The 21199-nt window shown below is 38.0% G+C and overlaps 1 protein-coding gene across 6 annotated transcripts in view; it reads left to right on the forward strand.

Moving 5' to 3' along the window:
- Positions 1–21199, forward strand: part of BICD1 (BICD cargo adaptor 1) — a 210072-nt gene that overhangs the window by 79730 nt on the left and 109143 nt on the right. For all 6 annotated transcript variants that reach the window (XM_028113257.1, XM_028113256.1, XM_028113258.1 and 3 more), the window contains exon 2: positions 12907–13119. In XM_028113257.1, the coding sequence (XP_027969058.1) occupies positions 12907–13119 (213 nt within the window). The remainder of the gene's footprint in view (positions 1–12906; positions 13120–21199) is intronic.

Raw genomic sequence — 21199 nt, forward strand, 5'->3', positions numbered from 1 at the left:
ATACAAAACCTGGTTATAAACAAAACCACCAGGTTCCTTCATACAATAAAATGAGGCCTTGATATTCCAGTGATTTGGTACCTAAATGCATAGATTCTGAATGAATGTTTGTTGGAAGGAAGGGTGGCGGAAAGGGAGAAAGGGAAAGGAGGGAAAGTTAGCAAAAAGAAAAAAAAATTTTTTTTACTGAATATTGGTTTGATTTTTAATCAGGAAAAGGAATGTAAAATTTATTATTTTTATTCTTGGGGACCCAGAATATAGCTTAGGATGACTTTAGAAGTTAAATTCCTTTTATCTACATTTTAATAGACAAAGACCCTCATTAGATAGGACCCAGAAAAAAATTTTTACCTGAATTTTATACATGTTTTGTTCAAAAAACAGAATCTATTAAAAGTTTAAGAGTTTCTGTCTGGTTGTAATACTCATAAAATGTGTGCATTTGAGTTTTGCTTCTGGACAGACATGGTCTGCTAAGCAAGCAGTCTCAGAAGAGATTGCTTGCTGGGCATGTATATTTTTCCTTATGCTGATTCTTAAAGTTTCTGTAACTTGCTTGAGACTGTGATAGCCACAGTAATAAGACACTAGCTTCTAACCCAGCCAAATGAGGCTGAAGTGAGCCATCAGAAATAAGATTGACTGTATACATCAGCTAGGGGACAGTGGTTGTCTAAGACTTTTGATCTCAAGATTTCTTATGACAAAAAAATACTTAGAACCCAGGAAGAGCTAAAGAGGAGGAAGCGTGGGTGGACACCATCCTGGGCAGATGGAGTCCTTTTGGGTGAGCCAAGTTCATCAGGGAAAAAGACTAGATCCTAGCTTGAGGCCTAAACCTTTATGAATAAAACACGTGTTAAAGACCTCAAGGGGCCCGGTAGGCAATGGTGAGCAAGGGTTTGGAGGTCCTTAATTGCCCTAAATTGCAGGGGTGGGGGAAGAAAAGTATAACTTTTTTTCTTTTTCTACCTTTTGGGATTATCTATATTTTCTTTAATACTTATATATATTCCTTACATAAAGGAAAGAAAAACCTAGGTTTTATATATTCACTGGCTAAATTTCAAAATCAATATGGATTTGCTCCTTTCCTACAAAGTATGGCATTTTCATTTACTAGATTGCCATTAGTAATGACATCCTGTTTGATGCAGATAGTTCAAAGCTTAAATCACAATGATAAGGGTCTGGATGATGTAAGGTATGGCTTCTTTCTCAGGGGAACTGCCCCTCGCTTCCATACCTAAGAACATCAGTGGAGTATTATGGGATAGCCTAGAAACAGGCACACTTATGTCGATATGATTTATGGCTGACTTGGCACTCGACATCAGCAGAAAAGGAGGGGCAATTCATTAAATAGTGCTAGGGAAACTGATTATTTATGTAGAAAATAATTAAAATAGATCTGTACTTCATTCCGTACACAAACATCAATTTTAAGTGGATTAAGGGACTTAAATGTAAAAGGCAAAACTTTTAAACTTTTGGAAGAAAATACAGGATAACTTTATGACCTTGGAGGAAGGAAGGCTTAAATGAGACACGAAAAGTCCTAGCCAGGGAGCAAAGGATTGGCCATTGGACTGCCTTAAAATCAGGGACATTATTTCATCAAAAGACATCACTGAAAGAATGGGAGGGGGGACCACAAATTGGGAGAAAATATTTGCCATACTTATTACTAACAAATAGTAAGGAAACAGGAACCCGTCCTTTGGAAAATGAGATCTTATATTTTCAAAATCACTGTAGGGGTGCCTGGGTGGCTCAGTCAGTTAAGCATCTGACTTGATTTCTGCTCGGGTCATGGTCTCAGGGTCCTGAGATTGAGCCCTGCATCGAGCTCCGTGCTCAATGTGGAGTCTGCCTGTCCCCTCCCTCTGCCCCTGTAAAATGAGTGAAAAAACAAGCGGGGAAGATAATTGCCATGCATATAACTGACAAATTAAAAAAGGGAGAAAATACACTTTGTTGAAAATGAAAAAAGCCTTGAGTAGAAACTACACAGATATGGAAATGGAATGCTTAATAAAATATGAAAATGCATAACTTCATTAGTAATCAGGGAAATGCAAATGAAACCACCAGGTGGTAAAAAAGCTTCAGAGTCTAAAAGTCAAGAAAAAGGATGTGGAGCAATAGGAACTCTTGGACACTGCTGGTGACAGTGAATCAGTGCAGCAACATTGGAACGCTCTGCAGCCCTGTTAGGAAGAGCTGAGGCTGTATGTCATCTGCAACCTGGCCATTTCAGCTCCTGGCCCACACCCTAGAGCAGTGGTTCTCAACCCTTCCTACATGAGAATCTCGAAATGAGCATGTCAGACCTGTGGATACCCCAGACCTTGTGTGCCTAGGTGTCCAGAGGCACCACTGCAAACCCACAGAAGACCATGGGATAATTTTACATGTTTGAGGGGAACACAATATGTGGCTTCTTTTGACACTGTGTGAACTACGAACTCAAGATAGTTCAGTTCACAGTTTCAATATTAGATTGAGCTACATTCTTTTTGTGTGTGTGTGCAATATTTTGCAAAGCTGGGTTTTCAGTTGTTGCTGTAATAAAAAGCAGATGCCATATGAAAGTCAATGTGGAACAGGAAATGAGGATGACAGGGTCCAATCTGATTCTAGGTTTGAGAAGTTGTGCAGTGCCCAATGGGGGCACACATCTTATTAGTACATAATTGTGGTTATTTAAGAATGAAATGAAAATATTTTTTCTTTAAATTTACATACATTAGTTTTTCAGTGACTACATTCTTAGGACATAAATAAATATTTATTTATTTATTTATATTTTTAAAGATTTTATTTATTTGTTTGAGAGAGAGAGAGAGAAACAGCATGAGAGGGGAGGGGGTCAGAGGGAGAAGCAGGCTCCCCGTTGAGCTGGGAGCCCGATGTGGGACTCGATCCTAGGACTCTGGGATCATGACCTGAGCCGAAGGCAGTTGCTTAACCAATGAGCCACCCAGGCGCCCCATAAACACTTATTTAGTAAAAAGAATTGTTCAGTATTTCTTTTGTCTTGTGGTGCTATGAAAACATTATTGAGACACCAGATGTACCTTAAACCAAGAATGTTTAGGAATCTCTGTCACAAATCAGTTAACTCCATATTTGGAGATGGAGTCTGTGTGTGTTTTTCAAAAGCTTTCCAGGTGATTCTAATGGGCCACTAGGGCTGAGAACCATTAGAGAGAAACTTTTGCACTTGTGACTTAGGATAATGCTATTCAAAGTGTGTGTATCTGGGAACCAGCACTGGTTTGCAAATTATTTCCTACAGGTCTGTACCAAGATAAATATAGTTTATATTAATCACATGTATAGTGAATAATGGTACACTTTTTATAATCCTTTTGTAATCCTTTTTTTCTCCTATGCTATGTTTGTTCTGGTTAAATTTATTGAAATATAATTTTGTCTATTAAATTTAAAGTTTAAAAAATAGCTTGAATGAATACTGGTCAGGATGTGGAGCAACGTGAACTCCCATGCATTGCTGGTGGAAATGCAAAATGGTGCAGCTACTTTGGAAGACAATTCGGTGGTTTCCTATAAAATTAAACATACTCTTGCTATATGATATAGCAATTATGCTCCTTAAGATATCTACCCAAAGGAATATGGATATGAAAACATATCCACAAAAGACCTGCACATGGATATTTACAGCAGCTTTGTTCATAGTTGCCAAAACTTGAAAGCAACAAAGATGTTCTTCAGCAGATGAATGGATAAATAAAAAGTGGTACTCCAAACCATGAAATATTATTCAGTGCTAAAAGGAAATAAGCTATCAAACCATGAAAAGACATGGAGGGTACTTACATGCATATTACTAAATGAAAGAAGCAGTCTGAGAAGGCTAAATACATTCTGTATGATTCCAACTATATGGCACTTTTGGAAAAGGCAAAACTATGGAGATGGTGAAAAGATCCATGGTTGCCAGGGGCTAGCGAGGAGGACGGATGAATAGGCAAGGCACAGAGAATTTTTAGAGTAGTAAATCGTTTGATACTATAAAGGTGGATATAAGTCATTATACATTTTTCCAAATCTACACAAAGTACATCAAGAGTGAATCCTAATGTAAACTATGGACTTTGAATGATAATGATGTATCAGTGTAGGTTCAGCGATTGTAACAAATGTACCTCTCTGGTGGGGAAGGCTATGCGTATGTGGGAGCAAGGAGCAATGGGAAATCTCCATAACCTTCCTCTTAGTTTTGCTGTGTACCTAAAACTGCTCTTAAAAAAGCAGTCTTAAAAAATAATTGAGGCTTATATTTTGTATTTTTCTTCTCACATTTTTCTAGTGATTTCTATTTGTACAGCTTTATTAAGGTATAATTGACATACAATAAGCTGCACATATTTAAAGTGAACAGTTTGTTCAGTTTTGGCATATGCATACACTTATTAAATCATCACCACAACCAAGATAATGAACATATCCATCAGTCCTTAAAATATTTTCATGCCCCTTGGTAATTCCTCCCTTTTGCCCCTACACACCCCTTCCTCAACAACCCCCACCCCAACTCAGAACAACCCTCACCTGCTTCCTATTGATTGGCTTACATTCTTTGCAATGTCATATAAATGGAATCTTACAGTATGCACTCTGTTTTTTTCTGGCTTCTTGTACTCAGAAAAATTATTTTGCATGTTGTTGCATGTATCAGTGGTTCATTCCTTTTCATTGCTGAGTAATGTTCCATTGTATGGCTATACCACATTTGTTTATCCATTCACCTATTGGTGGACATTTGAGTTATTTCAGTTTTTGGCTATTACAGATAAAGTTGCTATAAACATTTACATACAAATCTCTATGTGGACACATGCTTTCATTTATTTGGGTAAATAAATACCTACAAGTGGAACAGTTAGGTCATATGGTAGGAGTATGCTTAAAGTAATTTATTTTTATTATATTTTATAAAAGCATTAGTCCACTAGAGATTGGAAATAAAACTGTTCCTCACTACATGTATTTTGAGGACTGGCCTAGGAGATAGGCACAAGAATATTCAGAGCTACATTGTCTATAACATCAAAGAACTAGAAGCAATCCAATTATCCATTGTCAAGAGAATAGATTATTAAAATGAGGTATATATTTATTCAGTAGACTATAGCAATGAAAAAAGATGAGTTACAGCTATACCAAGCAAAATGGATACATTGTAGGAATGTGAAGTTGAGTTAAAAAAGCAAATTGCAAAAGAGTATGTATAGAATGATTCCATTTTAAGACTTTAAAAACAAACAATATCAAACAGTATATTGTTTACAAATACATATGTATATGGTAAACTACAAAAAAAAGCAAGAAAATGGTAAATACAAAATTTAGGATAGCGTTTACTTGGGGGGCGGTATTGTGGTGCAATGAGGGAGATAGGACAAAGGAAGGGCAAACAGAAGCTTTTGAGGCTAGCGGGTCATGGTCTTTTTCTTAAACTACAGAAATTAATTTTGATTTTTTTGCTTATATTTTGTTATAAATTTTCTTTGTGTATATTCAATATACAACAACATTTAGAAAAATCTCAGAATAGTATGAAAGTGTTTTTTTTCCAGCAAGACAGAAGGTGCTAATTACAAACCAGCAAGGATACCAAAAAAAAAAAAAATCTAGGCTTTAAGTAAGTGTATATTTGAATGATAAGCTGTTAGGTATTACACTTGGAAAAATCAGGGGCAATAACCCAAGTTATCATACCTATCCTGTGTTTCCCAGATGGATGGGATTTATAATTGGGTAGGACTTAGGTTAAAAGTCAGAAAAGATGGGGAAAGTTAAGGAAGAGTTGAAAATTCTCACTGAAAGAAGATATAACTGAATTCTTTGCTAAAATAAACCTTAGAGCCTAGGGCTTGACAAATCTGTTTGCCTTTTTACATTTTTAATGGCTTAATAAAAAAAAAAAGGTTTACATCAGAACTTCTGGTAAGAGGTTTAGTGTTTCAGAAATGCACAGGGAGCTGCAGTCCATAGAGAGGCGAACTGCCTCCTGAGTCATGTGCGAGCTCACGGAGGACCTTTACACCAGAGGAAACAACAGCTCGCCAGCGTCAGATCTGAGAATTCCAAAGGGCAGGTGAGAGACGCTGAGGATTGGTACTGAGTAAGCATCTACTGTGTGCAATTTTGTGGTGGATTTTTTATTAAAGATTTTATTTATTTGAGAGAGAGAGACAGAGATAGCGAGAGAGTGCAAGAGCATGGAGGAGAGGGAGCCCTACACGGGGCTCCATCCCAGGATCCTGGGATCATGATCTGAGCCTAAGGCAGCCGCTTAACCAACTGAGCCACCCAGGCGCCCCTGTGGATTTTCTCTCTCTTCTCTGATATCCTTACTTTTTAGGGCTATTCTGGTTTTACTTTTAAGGTAGATGCTGTTCTTCTCGTTTTTTTTTTTTTTAAGATTTTATTTATTTATTTGAGAGAGCGAGAATGAGAGAGAGAGAGCACATGAGAGGGGGGAGGGTCAGAGGGAGAAGCAGAGTCCCCGCTGAGCAGGGAGCCCGACGCGGGACTCGATCCCGGGACTCCAAGATCATGACCTGAGCCGAAGGCAGTCGCTTAACCAACTGAGCCACCCAGGCGCCCCTGTTCTTCTCGTTTTGTACGAGATGACTGAGACATAGAATTTCAAAACATTGCCAGAGATTTCAGAAGAGGCAAATTTAAACCCAAATGCATTTGATTCCAAAGCACATTTTCTTTCTCCTAATAATAGCCAATAATTTTTGAGCACTTACTGTATTTGTACCAAGAACTGATCCAAGTGATAACATAGATTTTCTCTTTTAAGCCTCACAACAACACTATGAGATGAGTAAACTGAGGTACAAAATGTTAGGTAACTTGCTCAGTGTTCTGCAGTTAGTAAGTGGCAGAGTTGGTCCAGCTTAGGAGCTCACACCCTTGACCTCTTTTGCCTCTTATGAGTACGTGTCCTCTCAAGGATCAGGCTTGATTCTAACTGTCAAGGATACCCGATGACTCCTAATAACTTGAGCCATGAGTCATGGAAACCGATTTCTCTCAGCTGGGTATTTTTGGAGGATCACCTTCAATGATCCTTTCTTTTTTAATTGGATCATACCCTCTAAGACACTTTGCTGCTGGAATAAGTGGTTTGGGAAATGTTTCTCAGTTCTAACAAGTTTAGCTCACTTATTCCTGTGTGTGTGCGTATGTGTGCATACTTTATGAAATCCTTTTGGCCCATTATTTTCCACAGAATGAGAATGAATCCTTAATAGAACTCAGTTCTCTTAAACTCTCAAACTCCATTCTTCAACATGGACTTTCTTGAAGGCTTAAATTTCGAAGAAATGGTTATTCAACATTATTTAAACCATTTGGTGGGATTGTAAGTCATATCCTTTCTACTCCAAAACTATTTGAAGTAGATTAAAATAAAAGAAACCAATGCCATAGGGATAAAAACAACAAAAACTCAAAACGGTATAGAGAAAACAGGAGAGTTATACCAGAAACTTAAGATATTTTAGCTAATTGCTGTAGAGCATTTAATGCTGAATTTCCTGGCCAGCTGAGGCAACAGAGACATATAATTGGTCAAATAGTTTTTACTGTATGTTCAAAGAAGGTAAAGTAGTTCATTGGGGAAGATGGGTTACCGTGACAGGCTAGTTGCCAACCCTTTTCTTACAAGTTAAATCATGTCTCAGTAATCCCTGGCTTACTCAAGTCTTAAAGTGCTGTGGCAGAGACTTAAAGAAGATGCCACCATGCCGCCAGTGATCTTCAAAGAGGTCCTATGGCAGTACAGTAATTCTTGCTTAGTAACACTTAAATTTAGGCTTGCTGCTGTGGGGAAAGGCCAGCTTCTGGCTCACTCCTTCCTTTGTTCAGGTCTGCTCAAAGGTTACCCCCTTCCCTGAAGGTCCTGTCTAAATTGGGCTTCCTCTCTCAGCACCTGCCTTACTCTCTATCCCTGCACTGTCCAACATGGTAGCCATTAGCCAAATGTGACAATAAAATTCATGAAATTACATAAAATTTAAAAATTCAGTTCTTTGGTCATACTAGTCACAATTTAAGAGCTCAATAGTCACCTGTGGTTAGTGGTTAGAGGACAACACAGATACATCTTTGCAGAAAGTTCTAGTAGGCAGTGCTATTCTATGCTTTTACCCTGGCTTTCATTTTCTTTCTAGAACTTTTGCAACATTATGCCACATACTTATTGATTTATTTATGTTCCACCGGAATGTATGCTCCCACTAGCAGAGATCTTTTTTTCTAGAACATAGCAGATCTTCAGTGCCTTAAGCAGCACCTATTACAGTTCTCTGTAAATACTTGTTGAGTGAAGAACAAACGAATAAATTTTAGTATTTCAAATAAAAACTATTTTGTCTAATGTCCTTGGGTGACTTAGCACACTGTTCTGCTACAATTTTTAAGATGAAAGAATGAAAATTCTGCAACCAAGGACACATATTTTTAACATAATATGACGTCATTAAATATACTAGCCAAACTTTTATTTCTTTAATCATTCATATTAGGAAGGATAATAAGTATGAAAATTCCACTTAACAGCTAATATATTGTCCTGAACATGAATGTAAAAAATATCAATCTTCTTTGGATTAAGAAGTCATGTGAGTAGAATGAGAAAGGAAAGAACTTATTATATAACTAATTGGACTTACATTAGTATGTAATTGAAAGCAACTGCGATACATTGCAATGGACTATATGAAGGTAATATTGTGCAACTAAATCATAATATATTCCAAAATTGTATAGAAATGTCAGTTTACTTGAATTAATTTCAAACGAAAATTATGCATGAAATGATTGCAGTACCTAAAAGGAATCTGCTGTCTGAACGAAATATAACTAGAAGCATGACTACCCTAGGTTTGCCTATAAATAGACATTGAAGCTAGTTTTGTGATTTCTGCCAAGGATACAGCTTCCGTGGCCTTGAAAAAGATTGTTTGTCTTCTCTTGGGCCCAGCTTTTTCAGGACATACTTGGAATAGTGATGGAGGAAGAAGCTCCCTGGCAGAGCCAGACAGGTCTGGTCAATCCACTTTAGCAATTAGCCAAATGATAGATGTCAGTTGGCGTCCTGTCCCATTCCACTTACTGACAATTAGGAATTAGGCAAAGTAGGAGTGTTTTCTCCTTTACTTTCCCTTTCTAAAATGCAGTTATTTGGGGCGCCTGGGTGGCTCAGTCATTAAGAGTCTGCCTTTGGCGCAGGTCGTGATCCCAGGGTCCTGGGATCAAGCCCCACATCAGGCTCCCTGCTCCGCAGGAGGCCTGCTTCTCCCTCTCCCACTCCCCCTGCTTGTGTTCCCTCTCTCGCTGTGTCTCTCTCTGTCAAATAAATAAATAGAATCTTAAAAAAAAATAAAATGCAGATATTTTCTGAGTAGTGTTAGTACTCAGTGGCTTTGCAGACGCACGTCTTGGGGCATCTGTAGCCTGTGCAGCATTGATATTATTTTTCTATTACAAGTGAAAAACACCATGGTTAATGTCCTTGGATAACCTTGCATACTTTCATTGGTTTTCAGTCAGGTCCAATGTAGGGCCAGGTTCTTCATAAAAATAATGACTAACTTTGGAAACCCATATGTTCAGTTAAGGTTTCTGAGCTGCAGTAAATATAAAGAGTTATCAAAATGTTTATATTTGCAATTTCCATTCTTGATTCTTTTTTTGAAAATCTATTCCATGTATTTATCTGAAAATTTTTATTTCCTTTGGTGCTGGATCCAGAGTACAGTTTTTAAAACTTTATGTCAGGGGTGGAAAGGCAAATTCACTTGCTGTTAAGACTTTAGAGGTTGTTTTAGCTACCAAGAGACCATTGTCTATGTGCTGAGGATAATATGAGAGCCATATTCTGAGTGCCTAAGTCTATTGATTTTACTCAGGCAGAGTAAAGAAAATGACCCTGTGGCAGTTTTCTGTTACAAAGAAGTGGAAAAGTAGGTTGTAAAAAGGAAGCTAGCTGAGTTGCTTGATGCACAGTTCATTCTAATTGTAAATTTTATTAATGCCTAACTGTATAGTCAGGATTCTTTTGCTAGGGTGAGGGTCTGGTGAAGACTTCAGCAGTCACTGCAGGGAAATGTGCTGCCAGACCTCTCCCCTCCAAAGGCTTTCTAATGGGTTATGAATTAAGAATTGACCTCACAGAATCTGACCATTACTTATGGAAAAGCAATGTAAACATCACCCCTGAAGATACTTTTTCATCTGTTCATGAGTCTATATGCTTATTACTACATATAGAAATTTGGCTACTCAAATAAGAACTTCTTTCTGTTCAAAGACTTTACAAGCCCTGCTTGCTTCGGCAGCACATATACAAAGACATAACAAGCCAAATGCCAAGAGTGTTCTACTCTGTACAGATGAACATCCATCCATCCATCCATCCATCCATCCATCCATACTGGAATGTTTCTTTCTCAGCTGATGCTTAGGAACCATCTTTAGATTTTGATCCATATAGAGATTCTAAAGATAGTTTATTGAGACACAGGTTTGCAGGTTATTATTTTTCTAAATTTCTGTTCTATGAGTGAAATTTTTTTTTTAAAGATTTTATTTATTGACACAGAGAGAGACATAGTGAGAGAGGGAACACAAGCAGGGGGAGTGGGAGAGGGAGAAGCAGGCTTCCTGCTGAGCAGGGAACCCGATGTGGGGCTCGATCCCAGGACCCTGGTCATGACCTGAGCTGAAGGCAGACGCCCAATGGCTGAGCCACCCAGGCGCCCTTTATGAGTGAAATTTGAAGAGGAGTCTTTGAAATCGTTAAATCATGCTGTCTCCTCCTAATAAGTATTAAGACTATGCAAATATCCCATTTCTCATCATACTTTTGGCCTATTAATTTTATATTCCATTGACAATTTTTACCTGCAACAATTATTACTTGGTGTTTGCCAAATTCTGATATATTTTATCTCCATCATTCCTATTCCTATTACATTTATTAATTAGAATTCTACTGTAAGGAAGAGCTATTCCTTCCCTCATTTATTCAGTTATTGTATCAATGTGGACTCATGACTAAATTATTCTATTGATTATAATTCATTACTACAGTTATTTATTTTATTGCCCAAATTATCCCAGATTTGGCCATTGGGAGCCCCTTCTGACAGGCTCTTGTGTCCTTTGACAAATCCCTATTATTTTTTGAAAGCATTTCATTATTTACTCTGGCACCACGAGATGTATGAAATTCATTTTGCTTTAGCTCAAGAATGGATCATTTCTCCAAAGAACCCTAGTCCTTTTAATTGGAGATTGATAACAAAATTCGGGTGCAGGTATGCTCATTGCTACTGAGATATTCTTGCTTCTGGGCCTCTCAGTGGGCAGAGCTGGGAAATACATGCATGGTTATGCACATACGGAAATGTCTCTCTCCATCTGTCTATGAATATTTACCTATTAAAGACTGAAAGTTAATCCTGATGCTTCCTTTAAAAAAAAAAAAGATTTTATTTATTTATTTGACAGAGAGAGACAGCAAGAGAGGGAACACAAGCAGGGGGAGTGGGAGAGGGAGAAACAGGCTTCCCGCGGAGCAGGGAGCCCAATGCGGGGCTCGATCCCAGGACCTGGGGTCATGACCTGAGCTGAAGGCAGACGCTTAACGACTGAGCCACCCAGGCACCCCCATCCTGATGCTTCTAATTACAACTCAGTACCACTAGTTTCCATCTAGAATTCTCCCTTTCCTTACTTGTAACTTTCTCCAATAGTGAGAGACCTGGCATTCGTGATTGGTAATACAGTTACTTATTCGTTCAACCCTAGTATACATATAAAGAAATTTTTAGAATTGTGATCCTATAATCCCTGTGAAAATTTACTAACTCGACTATAGGATTTGGGTACAGTTCTTTTTGTCTTTGGCATATAGCAAAAATACTGATTTCCCAAATTACTCAGGCCAGATCTTTTCTTCTCCATCCCTTTCAGTATGGTTAAGGTGTTCATTTGTGTACAACTAGGAACATTTGTTACTGTTTGTGTTCCACATGGGGTCCCCTGACACCCAGAGGTTGGTTTTTGTTATTATTTATTTGGAAGTTATATGAAACATTACTACAGTTCTGAGAGTCAGGACTGTATGAAAAGGCATGCTCCTGAAAGTATCCCTTATCCCTTGTATTGCATTCCACCCCACCCCACCCCTCTGCCTCATTACCGTTCATCCGCTGTGGCTTACCAACTTCATCTTCATTAGTTTCTGGCTTATTCTGTATTACTTTTTGCACAAATATGTAGATACATACAAATTTTCTTATACAGGGACTACATTTCAATGTTGTTGTTGTTGTTGTTGTTTGTAGTACTGGGCAATTTGAATGCTGTTTGGGGATTTTCTCTCTTCAGGGTGCTGTTCATAATTGGTGTGTTCTTACCACTAGTGTATCAGAAAGCTAATGAAACCATTATTTTCTTCCTTGAAAAATGTTTTTGGGATTTTTTTTTTTCTAGAATGAAAGTGAGAATGTGAATTTTGATGACCTCATTAGCACTGAACTGTCTGTTTCTTAATAGGATTGGTTTAAGAAAATAGTAACATAAAACAAGCAGTATTTTTCAAGTTTTCCTTAACTCATTATTTGTATCTTTAGCAAGATATTTAAAAATTCTCTTTTCCCTTTTTAATTGAATTTGAATTATTTCAAGTATCAATGAGAGCAGTTAGATTGTTGTATAAAATGTGTTGTTTTGCTTCTCTAAAATACAAAACAAAACATTTCCCCAAGTCTGTTTAAACAGTGCTATGGTACATTTCATCAGACACTCTTTTTTTTTTTTTTTTCTTCCCCATATACTTTGCAGGCCTTTGGGCAGTCCTTCTCAATCCACCGGAAGGTTGCTGAGGATGGAGAGACTCGGGAGGAAACGCTTCTGCAGGAGTCTGCATCAAAGGAAGCTTACTATCTGGGGAAGATCTTGGAGATGCAGAACGAACTGAAACAGAGCCGGGCTGTGGTCACCAACGTTCAGGCAGAAAATGAGAGGCTCACAGCCGTCGTGCAGGATCTGAAGGAGGTAAACAGCAAACTCCCTGTGAGAGATTTGTGTGAGCAAGCAATAAGATAAAATTCTTTCTAGGAGAGAGGAATAAAACTTTTTCTTTGATCAGAGGAGCTGTCTTAAACAAGAAGCACATAATACTGATGGTAACGATTTTTCTTGTTTAGTGAAATGACAGCTTGTTCTGAGATAAGTTTTTCTCTTACTGTGTGTTAAGAATTAAAATCTACTTATGGAGTAGTTGGGAATTGGCCTTGCTATTTCTGCAAAGTTTTAAAGAAATGTAGTGACCATAGCACTTCCTCTCCCTTTTACCTGTTTTAATACAAGGTGGAGAAGAACAGTTGGCCATGATGCTCTATGTTGGCACCAATTCAAAATGACAGTAGTGTTAGTTCAGGATGCTTCCCACTAGGGAATGAGACCCCAGGGGAGTGTCTGTGGGGTCGTAGAGTCTGGCCATGCAGGGCCATAACTATTTTTCTGGTTTTAGAGAAGGCAGCAGATTACAGCTGGTGTGAATTAGGTCCGAGAGCCTCCTCAGTCCCTGGACTCACTCTTTCTTCAGCTTTTCCGTGGCAGCATCATGTGCCAGATCATTTTCAGAGTGGCAGAGTCATTCTTTTTTTTTTTTTAAGATCCCATTTTTTTTATTATTATGTTATGTTAATCACCATACACTACATCGTTAGTTTTTGATGTAGTGTTCCATGATTCATTCTTTGCGTGTAACACCCAATGCTCCATGCAGAACGTGCCCTCTTTAATACCCATCACCAGGCTAACCCATCCCCCCACCGCCCTCCCCTCTAGAACCCTCAGTTTGTTTCTCAGAGTCCATAGTCTCTCATAGTTCGTCTCCCCCTCTGATTTCCCCCCTTCATTCTTCCCCTCCTGGCAGAGTCATTCTTTACTGGAGGGGTGATAACTGGGAACAGCTTCATCTACCAAACCCTTTTAAGAGCATTTTTGGAAACTTCACTCAATTTTTTGATAAGAAAACTATAGAAGAGGTGCAGATGTCCTCTAATCCTTACAGCAGTGCAGTGGGGATTGACGAACCAAGTGGGCTTATTAATTGTGCGTTTTAGTAATACAAAAGGGAAAGATGAAAAAATCATTAAGATTGTGAAATACAAGAGAAATAATCCACTGATATTTTTCTCTTGAAATTAGTGACATATTACAAATACATATTACAAATACAGTAAACTCTCCTAAATTTATTGGAATTTAATCAATAATTTACATTTACACATATCCATATTATAATGAACTAAATGCATATTGACAGTAGGATTTATGCTTTACCTAGCTCGTTCTCTTTGGACATGCCCAAATACAGCAGTACGACTTTTAGAGACCAAGAAGGAGCCAACCAAGTGGAAGTTAGTGCTGGGTACTGAGAAGAACATAGGACAGTTTTTGGGATACCCTGCCTCATTTCCCTCCAATGCAAGTGATTGTTAAAAACAAAGCTCCTCTCTAGTTCTTTATTTGATGCATCTATAAGTGTTGGGTGTGGGCCGTCACTTGCTTACCCTTTGTAGTCCCAGACCCTGCTCCTCCTAAGGAATTGCCATTCACCCTTTCAGCCCCAGGCTTCCCTATGAGACAGACATCCACTATGGAAGTGGACCCAAGATGATGTAGTGTCATAGGCTACCATCCGGGATCAAGCAAGGCCCCGAAGACCCACAGAGGCAGCCTCCACAGCCATAAGCAGCAGATTCACATGGCAAGTTGGCAGAGGGGCTGAAAAGGCCAGGCAACACGAGGGCTGTGGACACACACACAGGGGGTGTGTGGTGAATAACTGCAGCCAATGAGTCAAGCAGTCTTGATTGCCAGTTGGATGGATCCTCTGAAAGCTACACATCCCCACTGTGCACAGCAGCTACAACTGAGCATTGAGCAGTCAGGGTTGGGGAAGGGCAGAGAATCCACAGATATTTCTCTGTTGAGGCATTACAGTGGTGACTGACGAAGCATCCTCACAACGTAGACCTTGCTTGAGTGAATTTTCTACATTTTCTACTCTACAGTTAGTAGATTTAGGATCCCCAGCAGGAGTTGGTAATTAAGAGTGAGGATGTAAGTTAGGAATGAACTGAGGCAGCAAAGAAAAAAAGATTTTGAGGAGCCATTCATTTCAGAGCAGTTCTCCAATTTTAGTGAGCATCAGAGTCACCTAGAGAATGCATCAAAACACGACCCCTGGACCCCACCCCCAGGAATTCTGATTCTGGAGGTCTAATTGGAGCTCAAGAATTTGCATTTCTCACAAGTTCACAGCAGGTGATACTGTGAGTGCTTCTCTGGATTCCGTGCTTTAAGAATCACTAATTTAAACTTTTTGGCTGGCCCAAAGTTAGGGAAGGGAGTATCATAAGGCTCACAGTTGGGGGAATTGCTGAATGAATCACTGGGTTATAATCCTCTATTTCTATACATTTTCAATAGTTGATTTGCAGTAAGAGAATGGCTTGCTTCATCCAAATTCATGTATTTTTTAAATCTAATGTATACATAAAGCAGTCTAGCCTCTGAGTGTATTCATTCAGGTTTATCGGGTAACTAAAAGAAAAAAAAAAGCCAGGTTGTCAGGTTCCTGGGCTTCTAAGTATGGTAATATATTTGTTGGTGTTCTTTTTGCTGGGCTGGAAGCTATTGGTATTACTACACCTGGAGGCCTGCTGGTTTTCATCCAGGCCTCATGTTTTAATGTACCTAGTAAAATATTAGCATTTAGAGCTGAGTACATTTGTAAAAGGAGGAAAGGAATGAATTGTATTTTTTGGAATGTTGATACAGACTTTTTGATTGAGGTATAATTGACATATATATTAGTTTCAGGTATATGGTATAATGATTTGATATTTATATTGTGAAATGATCACCACAATAAGTCTAGTTATTGTCCATCACCTTACATAGTTACAAAAAATCTTTTTTCTTGGGGCACTTGGGTGGCCCAGTTGGTTAAATGTCCGACTCTTTGTTTCAGCTCAGGTCATGATCTCCTGGTTGTGGGATCGAGCCTTGCATCCAGCTCCACACTCAGCATGGAGTCTGCTTGGGATTCTCTCTCTCCCTCTACCCTACCCCCACTCATGCACATACACGTGGTCTCTCTCTCTCTTTAACTAAATAAATAAAATCTTGAAAAAAATTCATTTATTTGACAGAGAGAGAGCGCAAGCAAGCACACAAGCAGGGGGAACAGTAGAGGGAGAGAGAGAGAAGCAGACTTCCCGCTGAGCAGAGAGCCCGATGTGGGGCTCAATCCTAGGACCCTGGGATCATAACCTGCACCAAAGGCAGATGACTAAGCCACCCAGAAGCCCCTTGAAAAAAAATTTTTTTTCCTGTGATGAAACCTTTTAAGATCTATTCTCTTAGCAAATATGTATTACAGTTTTATTAACTATAGTCACCATACTATACATTATATCCCCATGACTTATTTATTTTATAACTGGAAGTTTATATTGATATAGATTTTTTATGTCTGGTGTTAAATTGAAATCCCAGATTTGTTTTTATTGTAGGTTCAATTTTATTTATTTATTTTTGTACTCTGAGCATTGATTGGAGGAGAGATCATGAAACAAAAACTATGACCTGATGGACCATGAGAAATACACAAGGATAACCAATGCAAAATTTAGTAAATCATCAGTTTGACAGATGCTGTGTGAATTTAACTTATGGAATCACTTTTATTTATTGAAAGTAAATTATTTACTCATTTATTTACTCATCTCTTTTTCAGTAGGATTATTGGACTAGCCAAGGTTTTTGTGTGTGTGTAAATGTGGTGTGTCTATTATGGAAGCTTCACATATATGTTTGTATGCATATGTAATTCCTAGGTCAAATTCTCTCTTGAGAGAGAATTTGGTGTAGGATAATGTAGTGGAAAAATCAGAAAATTTTCTGAATTAGATATTAGAAAATTAATATTCTAGTCTCAGCTCTGCTAAAAGTTTTATAATTATATCCATGGTATTTATAGAAGATTATTTTAGCATATAGTAAATACAGTACATATTAAACATATAGTAAATACAGTACACAGTAAACATAAACTGTTATCATTAATAGTTTTCTGCATCCTCCTTAAAAACACTGTTGAAGATATCCCTTATTATGTTCATCCATATTCTTAGGTTAAAGAAACATCAGATAGATTCCTCTTTGAATTTATTACCTTGAAGATTCTTTCTGTTGAGATGAATCAAGCAATAGGAATTACAGTGTGCTTTTTGTTCTTGCTTTGGTTGTTAAGAAGCTCCAGGACTATGTTTAACTGTAAAGACTAAGATTTTTCATATAATTCTTCCCATTTTTATCATCCTTATTGTATTTGTGTCTTTAATGGTAAACTGCTTTAAATAATTTTTTGAAGTATAGAGAGTATAAAGAAAAAATATCACTCCAGCAAAGCACCAAATAGGAGTTAATCCTATAGGGCCAGTAATAGACAGGAAAAAAAAAAAAAAACCCTTGGGTTACCTTGACCAGCATCATTTTGGTGTGAGCTTAAAGAGAACAGACTATAGTGTGTAAGCAGATATTTAGTAAACAAATTTGATTTTCATCTTTCTTCAACCCTATAGGTATAACATGTAGAAGATAGTCTAAATAGGTGTATTTGAACAATATTTATTGAACATTTACTTTGTACTAAATTAAAATCCACATTGATGAAATCATGAAAGAGGTTAATGAAACTTTTGCTACTACTGAATACTCTCAGTTGTTAGTAAGTAAGTCAGAATTTACTGCAATATTTTACAAACTATACAATACAATTTTACCAATATTCCTAACCAGAACTGGTATAGATGTGAAAAAGAGATGTTATGAAAGGTAGACCCTTTCAGGTAGAATGCAGAAGATTGGAGTTATAAAATGGATTATTGACCTTAGTGGAGATTAAGCCTCTACTTTCAAGTGCAAATAACTTAACATTGACTGACAGACAATGTGCCGGGCACCGTTCTAAATTCTTTACATGGATGAACTTGCTGAATCCTTATAAAACATGCTATTGAGGTAGGTTCTATTACTATACCATTTCATTTTTCTGAGAGGTCACATAACCTGTCCAAAGTCCAAAGCATGTTGGTAATAAGTGACAAGCCAGGATGAGAATTCAGAAAGTGGCTCTGGTCTAGACATTTTCCATCATGTCACAGCATTGCCAAGAGCACAAGTTTAGTCTTGCCTCAAGCTAATGAAATTTCTGGCAAAATATATGAAGCGTTAGTACATTATCTAAATTTGTAACTTATTGGAATAATATTATTAGCCTTTTGTTGGGATGTGGCCATTTTATATTTTAAAAACTGCTTAATCCATATGATTTTTTAAAAAAGATTTATTTATGTTAGAGAGAGAGAGAGAGAGAGAGAGAACTGGGGAAGGGGCAGAGGGAGAGAGAAAATCTCAAGCAAACTCCATGCTGAGTGCAGAGCCCCATGTGGGGGCTCCATCTCACGACCCTGAGATCATGACCTGAGCCAAAAACAAGTGCGGGATGCTCAACGAGCTGAGCCACCCAGGCGCCCCAATCTATATGACTTAAAAAAAAATTTTTTTTTAAAGTTTTTTATCTCTACACCCAGTGTGGGGCTTGAACTCATGACCCTGAGATCAAGAGTCACATGCTCTTCCAGCTGAGCCAGCCAGGTGCCCCAATCCATATGATTTTTATTATATTTGAAGCTCTACTGTTTTCCTTCATTGGAATACACAACCAAATTTCATAATATAACAGTGGCTCAATTTCCAGAAACCTAATGATGCCAACATTTTAGGAATACATCTAATTCACCAAAAGGAATCCATATCTATAAACTTTTTAGGGCAGGAAGGCTGTCAATGATTATTTGGTGAAGGTTGGCTGGTTGGCTCAGTGGGTTAAGCATATGCCTTTGGCTCAGGTTATGATCCCGGGGTCCTGAGGTGGAGCCCCACATGGGGCTCCCTGCTCAGCAGGGAATCTGCTTCTCCCTCTCCCTCTGTGTGTGCTCACGCTCTCTCTCTAGCTCTCACTGTCTCTCAAATAAATAAAAAATAAAATCTTAAAAAAGATTCTTTGGTAAAGACTACTCCCAGATCAACAATTCTTTCTCCAGTATCCCTAAAAGGTCATGTAGCCTTTACTCAGACATTTCCAGCACTATGGAGAAGAAAAACTGTGAGTCCTTTCAAGGAAGGAACTGTGCTTTGTCTGTCCTTTATCTTTGAATCCCCAGCACCCAGCACAGTGCCTTGCCAAAAGCAGACATTAAAAAATGTTTGTTGACTTTCAGGAAAGAATATGCTTTGCGAGCGAGCTACTCCTAGGTTTGAGTTCCAGCTGTGCCACTTACCAACTGTGTGATATTGACAAATTACTTTTGTTCTCTAAGCTTCACTTCCTTAATTTCGATGTGGAGGTCTTAATACTAATGTGCAGGTACTGTGCAAAATATCCGGAGTTGCTAAATGACTGTTTATTCACTTTCTTACAGCTTCTTCCCAAGGCTGCCCAGCCTGTTGCTTGGCAGCTCTAATTGTTAAACTGCTCTTTTTTATTAAATGAAAAGTATTTGCAAAGAACTCTCTTGTCTTCTCTTTTTCAGACTAAACATACCTAGATCCATTAGCACTTCTTTATGTGACATGGTTTCAGGGTGCCTTACCTTCTTAGACTAGCATCCAGTGTCTCTTAAAAATGTGTGTCTGCTTTTAAAAAACATACTATTAAGTGTCTTTACCCTTGTTATAAATATCTTGAAATTTTGAATCATTGGACCTAGATTTTGAGTTTCTCATCTTAGCATTTTCATTTCTTTGGGTTTCCAACTTTGCAGTTACATGCATTCATTCATTCAACAAAGGTCTCTTAAGTGCTTGCTATGAGCCAGATGCTTTGGGAACATCAATGAATAAAAAATTCAATAGTAAGTGGTTGTTTTCAATGTTAAAACAGCTAAATGTATTTAGAAAGTATTTCCTTCTACTCTTTACTATCTGTGGAAATAGAGAGTAAGCTGTGTTTTGGACAATATATATATGAGAGACTGAATGTTTGCACATACACCCCCACCGCTGCTAAACATTCATATATTGAAACTAACCTCCAGTGTGATAGTATTTGGAGATGAGGTTTTTACAAATGATTAGGTCTTGAGGGTGGAGGCCTTATGAATGGGATTAGCCCCATAAAAAAAACCTCCCTTGCCCCTTCTACCATGTGAAGACAATGCAGGAAGATGGCCATCTCTGAACCGGGAGGAAGGCCCTCACTTGGCACGGAACCTGCTTGTGCCTTGATCTTGGACTTCAGCCTCCAGAACTGTGAGAAATAAATGTTTGTCGTTTAAGCCGCCCATTTTATGGTATTTTGTTATAGCAGTCGAATGGACTGGGACAACATATAACATTTTGTATATTATATTCATCTTAGTCTCTTATTAAAACTACAAACATATGGTACTTGCTGTGACTAAGTGAAAAACACCCTCTAAAGCCAGATTAGATGTCATGACCTCAGTCACTAAACACATACTCACTTTATCCCAAGGAGAGCCCTTTAGCCACTCTTTAAAAATTGATTTGCTTGTTTTATAAATAGATGGTTTGGTAATAGGGTAGAATTAAAAACCGGGAAATGTGCGTTCACTATTTTATCAGTTGTGTGATTAAACTTTTCATTTCCCATATAAACATTATACTACACCTCTCCTGCTCCCCATAATTTTGATAAGGATAAAATATTTTCATGAAAATGCTTTTTAAGAAAGAAAAGATAAGGATAAAATATTTTCATGAAAATACTTTATAAGAAAGAAAGGAAAATGCTTTATTTATTGTTTCAAGGTTTGGTTATCAGACTTACACAGAGCAAGACAAACAATAAATTAGAAAGATGTATTGGAGTATCGGGAGAGGCCCCAGCACCTTCCAATAGTGGCAAGAATAATGCCTGACATCCTGACACCAAAAGAGGAAACAACACATATTTTAAAAGCCAGTAGGTTGAAAGAGGAGAGCTGTCTAGGTGTTCTTACTATCAGTGTAACAGCCTTTCGTACCTGGC

Source organism: Eumetopias jubatus, unplaced genomic scaffold, assembly GCF_037043125.1.
Source record: "Eumetopias jubatus isolate StellerSeaLion01/CBP00866 unplaced genomic scaffold, mEumJub1_p1.0 scaffold_8, whole genome shotgun sequence".
In the NCBI taxonomy this organism is placed as follows: domain Eukaryota; kingdom Metazoa; phylum Chordata; class Mammalia; order Carnivora; family Otariidae; genus Eumetopias; species Eumetopias jubatus.